This window comes from Nannospalax galili, unplaced genomic scaffold (assembly GCF_000622305.1).
Source record: "Nannospalax galili isolate Female #2095 unplaced genomic scaffold, S.galili_v1.0 scaffold856, whole genome shotgun sequence".
Classification (NCBI taxonomy): Eukaryota; Metazoa; Chordata; class Mammalia; order Rodentia; family Spalacidae; genus Nannospalax; species Nannospalax galili.
Window position 1 is genome coordinate 1,044,136 of NW_008339573.1, and position 8,530 is coordinate 1,052,665.

Sequence of the window (8,530 nt, forward strand, 5' to 3'; positions counted from 1 at the left end):
CTTTGAGAGGTAACTGACACTGATTCTAGCCACTCCAACAGCTATCAAAATGCCTGAAAACAAATCCTGAGTCCATTACTCTGGAGCCCAGCCTTGGTAGAAGAAAAAAAAAAGACACTGTTGAGATGCATGAAGAGAGAACCCTGGCTGTCTGATCAACCCCTAATCCAGCCCCCCACGTCGACCCTGTCCAGCAAGAAGTAGCAAGAAGACAACGGTGCCCCCTATCCTATAACACAAAAGGCTGGAATGTTAAGGTTCAGATAGCCCCAACCCATCACCAACAGGGCCTCAAGGACCTCACAAGACCCTGAGAAAAGGGAACCAAGTTGATAAGCACCCTGGTCTTTAAAGTCAAGAAAAGCAGACTCATAAAAGGCAGCTTGCTTTTCCTTTGATCTCTGAAGACAAGATAAACAGATTCTACCTTTTAATCAGAGACTCAGGAGCCACTTCAGCATGGCAGTTTTCCCCTTATCTTAAGAGGACAAAAACAAACACATCCTGACCCAGATCCTGGCTGACAGACAGAAGGGAGCAGGTTTTAACAGTCCCGCTCTCCCACTTGCCCTGCCTAACTTTTAAAAAATATATATCTTCCCGCCTTCTGCACACACCCCCCAGAAGCCTCCCCCTATAAAAGACCTCAGCTCACGACCGGGGCAGACATTTTCCCTGCCCAGAAGCAAATCTGTTCCATGTGTTCCTTTGAGAATAAACTCTATTCCAATGGAGTTTTATCTGTGTCCTGGTGCTTTCTCCTGATCAACCAGATTCATCCATTGCGTACTTTACCTATCAACCGTCCAGCTTTTTTTTTTTTTTTTTTTTTGGGGGGGGTGTTCTTTTTGAGACAAGGTCTCCCTGTAGTCCCAGCTGTCCTGGAACTCACTATGTAGACCAGACTGGCCTTGAATTCACAGAGATCCGCCTGCCTCTGCCTCATGAGTGCCGGGATTAAAGGTGTGCACCACCACGCCTGGCCTATCAATGTCCAGTTTTTAAAGTTGTAGTTTTGACTTTTGTTTCTCGAAACATAGTCTGTATACTATTTTTAAGGGTAGTGCCTGGCAGCCTTTATAATTCCTGGGTCCTACCCTATAGACCTATTGGATCATTTTATCATTGTAGAGGCCTTTTTCTTTTTCTCTGAGACAGGGTCTCAGTGTGTAACCCTAACCCTGGCTGGTCTAGAACTTGCAATGTAGACCAGGCTGGTCTCAAACTTACAGACATTCACCTATCTCTACCTCCAGAGTCCTGGGATTAACTAAAAGTATGGGCCACCATACCTGGCCTAACTTAAATATTTTTATGTGTGAAAAATTTTAAGATAGATATGGTAACACATGCCTGTCATCCTAGAATTCAGGAGGTTGGGGCAGGAGAATCATGAGTTTGAGGCCAACCAGGGCTATACAACAAGACCTTGTCTCAAATAACAAAAAAGAAAGAAAAGAGCCAGGAGTGGTGGCCCAGACCTTTACTCCCAGCACTCTGGAGACAGAGGTAGGCAGATCTCTGTGATCTACATAGTGCAAGACTGATCTATATAGTAGGCTTCAGGCCAGCTGTGGCTACAGGGAGACCCTGTCTCAAAAAGACCAAAACAAAACAAACAAAATAAATAACAAAAACCCAAAGACAAAAAAAAAAAAAAAAAAAGAGAGAGAGAGAGAAAGAGGAAAATTTCAAATGTATACCAGAGTGCAGTAAATTGGATGACTGTGATAGCTTAAACCTGAAGTAGGGGAATTTCGAGTTCAAGACATGCCTGGGCTAAATAGTGAGACTGTGTCTTGAAACACAAAAAAAGGAGTATAACATGCCTTGCTACAGAGTATGAACTCAGGACCAGAGGCATTAAAATCAGCTGACAACCTGTTAGAAGTGTAGAATTTGGGCCCAACCCAGACCTGACCTACTGAATCTGAATTAGCGCATGATCTCCAGGTGGTTAGTATGTACATTAAAGATTTCTACCCAGTCATCATCCCACACTCTAAGTCAATTATCTCATCAACATCTACTCTTGTTCGAACAAGATTTGAAAACAAATAACATTAAGAATATCTAGGACTGGGGTGACAGCCAAATAACAGTGCTTGTCTAGCATGCTCCATGCCCTGGGTTCCATTAATAATAATAATAATGACTGTTTTTTTTTTTTTTTTGATCTTTTTGAAGCAGGGTCTCCCTGTAAGCCCCAGCTGTCCTGGAACTCACTATGTAGACCAGGCTGGCCTTGAACTCAGAGATCCGCCTGCCTCTGCCTCCCAAGTGCTGGGACTACAGGTCTGCCACCATGGCCAGCGATTTTTTTTTTTGTTGTTTGTTTGTTTTTAAAGCAGGGTCTCTAGCTCAGGCTAGCCTGAACTCACCCTGTGGCTCAGGATGGCCTCAAATTCACGACTATCCTCCTGCCTCAGCCTCCTGAGTGTTGGACTTATAGAAATGAAGCCACCATGCCCAGCACTCAGATGTAAAGGATTTTAAACTTTGGCTGTTTGTGAAAATTTGAACATTGACAGCCAAAGTTTAAAATCCTTTATGCTGTCTGTCGTAAGGATTACCCCAAAAGGTTCAATTTCCTTCCTTTCCCTGAAAGAGAATTTTTACCCAGAAAACTCCGGAGAAGGGGCCAATGCCGCGCCATATAAACTCACACCTGTCATCCCCCAACACAAGCCACACCGGCGGCAAACGATCCATTTCCAGCGGAAGGCTAACAAAACTAAAGAGAAAAGACACAAGAAAGGAATAAGGAGAATGAAGCACTTCCACTCAAACACAATTCCCAAGGGTCAGTCATAGTTTGCCAGGCTCAATTTAAATCTCCCGGGGTTGGTGTGCCGCAGGAACAGAGCACAGGAAGGGCGCGGCGATTGGCCAGAGGGCGAGCCAATGAGCAACGGGATCTCTGTGTGCTTACCAGTCGCGGAGGTACGGGATTCACGATTGGTCGAGGCAAGGGTCGGTAGGCAGGCGCGTGGAGATGGGCCGACGCTGCTTGGAGGAGGGCGATGATAGGTTGTTGAGAGGGCGGAAGGTTTTGAATGGTCAGGTCTAGGGACTAGGGTCCAACTTGACCTCGCCCTAGCCTAGCCTGGTCTGGTAAGCTGTGGCTTTTCCTCAGACTTCCAGTCATTCGGTGGGGTTTTCGCTTCAGTCCAGTCACGCCGGAATTCTTTTCTTCAAAGGCAAGTCCTGCTGTAAACGAGGTAAGCGGAGGTTGTCTACTTCAGGGCATCGTCGAGACCCAGTTGTCCTCGTTGGCGGCCGTCAGGGCCTGAGGTCCAAATTGGCATTATCGCAAGTTAGGAGACCCGACTTTCTTTCGGTCAAGCTGGGTGGTCTGGATCAAGCTAGTCTTCTCTTCGTTCCATCTTAATGTCCTGAGCTGGAGCGGGTGTTCAGGGACTAAGAGCTCAGACGACTCCCGCGGAATACACCAGCTCCGTTCCCAGCACCTAGGCGGCTCACAACTCCCTTAACTCCAGCTCCAGAGGATCCGATACCTCTGATGTCTCTGTCCTCCGCGGGCACTAGCACTTAGTGCACATACCCACATATAGACATACACATAGTTAAAATAAAAATAAATAAAATAAGGGCCGGGTTGTGATGCACGCCTTTAACTCAACACTCCGGGGCAGAGGCGGGAGGATCTTAAATTCCAAATCGGGTTTCAAGGTAAAGGCCAAGTACAATATGACATTCATTCCAGCCTGGATGTAATTCAACCTTTTTGGATGCCCCTCCTCCAGTGCTAATCTGGGCACTGGAAAGAATGGAGGAGGCTGGAAAAATTGTACGTCTGTGATGTTCTTTTACTAGCTAGTTTTTTTTCTCCCCCCCCCCGCCCCGCCCCCAGGCCATGTCTACCGGACTCGTTCCATTCACAAGAGAAGAGGCAAGGTCTGTCTCAGGACCCAGTTTTAAATCCAGTCAGAGGAAAATGTTACACCTGCTCTTGGAGAGCGAGAATTCTTTTACGGTCTGTCCAGATTTCCCTAAATCTCCAGGAGACAAACTCCTTGACTCCGCAAACCTAAGCATTTTGTCTGGGTAAGTTTGTATTTATTTTGACACCTTATCTCCTTTGCTTTTCTGAACAGGTTTGTTTATTTGTTTAATTATCCAGGCTCAGAGTTTAAGTATCAGCTCTGACCTTGACTCTGTGATCTTTTTGAGTCTCAAGCTTGTCTATGAAATAAAACAACAAAAATCTTTTTCTAGCCTGGTGTGGTAGTACATGCCTTTAATCCCGGCACTCTGGAGGCAGGTGGATCTCTGAGTTCAAGGCCAGCTTCGTCTATAATGAGTTCCAGGCCAGCTGGGGCTACAGGGAGACGCTGTCTCAAAAAAAGACAAAACAAAACAAAAACCCAAAACCCTTTTTCTGTATGGAGCTTGGTGGTACATTTTGTAATCTCACCACTCAGGAGGCTGAGGCAGGATTACCAGAAGATCAAAGCCACCTAGGCTACATAGTGAATTCCAGGACAACCAGTGGGCTATAGAGTGAAACCCTATGACAAAAAGCAAGCAAACAAGAAGAAAGGAAATTTTGGTCTTACTAGGAATAATTTTTTCCTGTCTTGTCAGAATCAATGTGATGTCTGGGAATAAAAAAAATCTAAAAACTCTATTACATATGTGAGTTAGTCACTTTGATAGTATTAGTATTAATGTACTTTAAATTGTGGCCATGCTATGTCTTTATACCTCACTAACAAATAAGTATTTGAGAAGTACTAGAGACTCTGGGGAGAAATGAACTCTTTGTGTTCAGATAAACAGGATAAAGAGGGTGGGGTCAGGATTCTGCTCACTAGGTAGGTAAGATTGCTGGTTGGGTGAAGGCACCTGCTGCCAAGCCTGATGACCTGAGTTGGCTCCCTGGGAAACATGGTAGAAGAACTGACTCCTGTAAGTTGTCCTCTGACCGGCACACATATGTGCCATGATGCACACACACAACACACACATACACACAAATAAGTAATAAGTAAAATATAATAACAAAATTAAAAGTTCCTGCTCAATAAACTTAGACCCTCATTAAAAAAAATTTAAGGTCTGGAGAGATGGCTCAGTGGTTAAGAGTGGTGCTGCTCTTACAGAGGAGCTGGTTTGGCTCCCAGCACCCACATCTAGAGGCTCAAAATTGCTTATAACTACAGTTACAGGGAAATGCAATGACTCTGGCCTCCAAGGGCACCTGCACTCACATGCACATACCCATACACAGACATACACATAATTTAAAAATAGAAAAAGAGTCTAACTCAATATATCAGTGAAGAGGAAATGAGGCTCACATTTATTAGAGAAAAAGTGGGAGATTTTTTTTTTTCTCAACCCAGCCTGAAATATTTCCAAATAGGAATTAGATTTATTTGGATACTGTTTAGATTTTGTGATAGTAATTCAGAGAGATTTCAAATGAAGACATGATCTTGACCTTTCATGGATATAGCCTAATGGGAATATTGGTATACTCTTATGTCTCAACAGAGGAACCCCAAGACATTGCCTTGATCTTTTGAATCTTAGCAGTGGGGAGATGTCTGCCACTCAGTTTACCACGTCTGCCAATCTTCATGAAACTGGTAGGGTACAGTCTTTAAAGACTAAAATCACATTTAAGAGAGGATGAGGCAGTAGGATAAAAATGTAAGGTGGTGAAAAGAGGTAGAGAACCTATCTAAAGCCAGTTGTAGTGGCTCACATCTGTAATCCCAGCACATGGGAAGCTGAGGCAGAGGAATTGCCCTAAGTTTGATTGCCATGAATTTGAGGCCATCCTGGGCTACCGAAGAATACCAGACCAGCCAGGGCTACTCTATACCAAAACCCAGAGAGAGAGCACCTGTCTAAGAGTTGGAATTTTGTGGTTGGAAGATTTTTGAGTTGAATGATTAAACTAATAGGAAGATAAAAATAACACTAATAGGATTTGCTTTGAATGGAAAAAGTTATATGAGAAGGAATCTATTTTGTTGACTAATGATGAAGATGAAAATACAGTAAAGATAATTTTTGTATTCCAGTTTAATCTCAGTAGAAACAAACTAACATAAAGAAATACTTTACCCCCACAAGGCTCTGGGATCAATTCTCAATAGCTCCCCCCCGCAAAAAAAAAGAAATACTTTGTCAACTAATTCTTTTTTTTGTTTTTGTTTTTGTTTGTTGAGGCAGGGTCTCCCTGTAGCCACAACTGGCCTGGAACTCACCATGTAGATCAGGCTGATCTTGATCTCACAGAGATATGCCTGCCTCTACTTGGCTAAAGATATGCACCACCATGCCCAGCTCTCAACTAATTCTTCAGTGTTTTTTTCTGTGTCTGTGCCCCCAAAAAGTGTTTCACTAGTGGACCATTCTAGTATTTGTTTTAATTTCAGATTTCCTGAGTAGTAACTTTCTTTTCTGTTTGTTTTCTTAGGGTGGAGGAAGTAGGGGTTTGAGACAGGGTCTCATGTACCTCAGGCTGGCTTCAAACTCACTGTGTAACTTACAATGATCTTTAACTCCCAATTTACCTGACAGTTTTTAAATTTGTATTTTATAAGCTGGACATGGTAGTGCGTGCCTTTAATCCCAGCATTCTGGAGGCAGAGGCAGGTGGATTTCTGTGAGTTCGAGGCCAGCCTGGTCTACATAGTTCCAGGCCAGCTGGGGCTACAGGGAGACACTGTCTCAAAAAGCCAGAAAAAAAAAAAAACCCTTGTATTTTATATGTATGAGTGTTTTGCCTGCATGTATGAAAGTGTACCACATGCCCTCAGAGGCCAGAAAAAGGCATCAGATCCCCTGGAACTGGGGTTACAGATGGTTGTTAATTGCTATGTTTGTGCATTCTGTGAGAGCATCAAGAGCTCTTAACTGCTGAGCCATCTTTCCAGCCCCTTAATTTGAAAAAAAGTATTGTGTGTGTGTGTGTGTGTGTGTGTGTGTGTGTGTGTGTGTGTGTGTTTGTGCCATAATACTTACGTGTAGGTTGAAGGATAATGTTATGGAGTTGGTGCTGTCCTTCCACTTCATGTGTGTTCTACGGATGGAACTCAGGTTGCCAGTCTTGTGGCATCTTGCTGGCCTTAAATGTTGTTTTTTAAACTCTTAGGACATTTTTTGTTAAAGTTTAAAAGAAAAACAATAGATAGGCAAGCTGTAAATCTTGGAAGAGAAGGGGCTGGAGAGATGGCTCAGAGCCATCTGAGTGGTTAAGAGCACAGACTGCTTTTACAGAGGACCTGGGTTCTATTCCCAGCACCCACATGGTGGCTAACAGCCATCTATAACTCCAGTTCCGGGGGATCTAATACCTTCTTCTGACCTCCACAGGCATTGAATGACACATATTACACATATACAGGCAATACACTCATACACATAAAATAAAAATAATAAATGAACTAAAAAAAAATCCCTTTTTGGGGGGGGCTTTTTGAGACAGGGTTCCCCTATAGCTCCAGCTGGCCTGGAACTTGCTTTGTAGACCAGGCTAGCCTTGAACTCAACAGAGACCAACCTGCCTCTGTCTCCCAAGTGCTGAGATTAAAGGTGTGAGCCACCACGCCCATCTTAAAATAAAAATCTTGGAAGAGAAGAAACTGCAACATGGAGAAAAGCTGGAGAGAGGACTTGGGACACACACACACACACACACACACACACACGTGGATGACACAGGTGCAGGGACTTCAGAGGTTAAGGAAGCATGCTTAGGAAAGAAATTAAAAAGAAGGAAAAGTTGTATTTTTCTTAATTAGGTTTCAGAAAAGAAGGCAGGTTGCATGGTACTATGTAGAAGCCATGCAAGCAGTTGCCTTAAAAAAATATTTTTTTGGCTAAGCATGGTAGAGCATACCTTTACTCCTAGCATGCAGAAGGCAGAGGCAGGTGACCCTCTGTGAGATCAAGGCCAGCCTGATCTACATAACAAGTTCCAGGCCAGGTGGGGATATGGAGAGACCCTGCCTCAATTAAAATAAAACTTTTTTTGAGACAGGGTCTTGACTATGTAGCCAGGTCTCAACCCTCAAACTCACATCTACCCTCCTGCCTCAGTTGTGCACCACCATAATCAGTATAAATTTTTTTTCTACTTATGAAAAAGCTCTCCATGGGTTAGCATTGTGCACTGTTTGCCAGCATTTTTTCTTTTAGTCACACATGGAAATTCTTGTTTCTGTGAAATTTTAACTGTACCCTGGTATTTTGCGCCATGAAGTGAATACCAAGTTGTTTTTTTTCAGAAGGTTAGCCTTTGAAATTAATATGGCTTACTAGGAATGAAGAAAATTAGAATTAACAAGAATATGTCTTTCACTTACATATTTATTTTTTAACAGAGTCTTACAATGTAGCCTTGACTGACCTAGAACTCACTATGTATACTAGGCTGGTCTTGAACTCATAAAGGTCTGTCTGCCTCTGCCTCCGGAGTGTTGGGATTAAGGACATGTGTCACCACATCTGGCTCTTACAGATTCTTTATACCTTTTTTTTTCTTTTTTCT

General features: G+C 43.3%; 1 protein-coding gene across 6 annotated transcripts in view; it reads left to right on the forward strand.

Moving 5' to 3' along the window:
* Window positions 1-3,050: 3,050 nt before the first annotated feature.
* Cdc25c (cell division cycle 25C) overlaps window positions 3,051-8,530 on the forward strand; it is a 34,187-nt gene continuing 28,707 nt past the window's right edge. For all 6 annotated transcript variants that reach the window (XM_029564113.1, XM_029564114.1, XM_029564118.1 and 3 more), the window contains exons 1-3: window positions 3,051-3,221; window positions 3,875-4,068; window positions 5,521-5,615. In XM_029564113.1, the coding sequence (XP_029419973.1) occupies window positions 3,878-4,068; window positions 5,521-5,615 (286 nt within the window). In that variant the 5' untranslated portion in view covers window positions 3,051-3,221; window positions 3,875-3,877. The remainder of the gene's footprint in view (window positions 3,222-3,874; window positions 4,069-5,520; window positions 5,616-8,530) is intronic.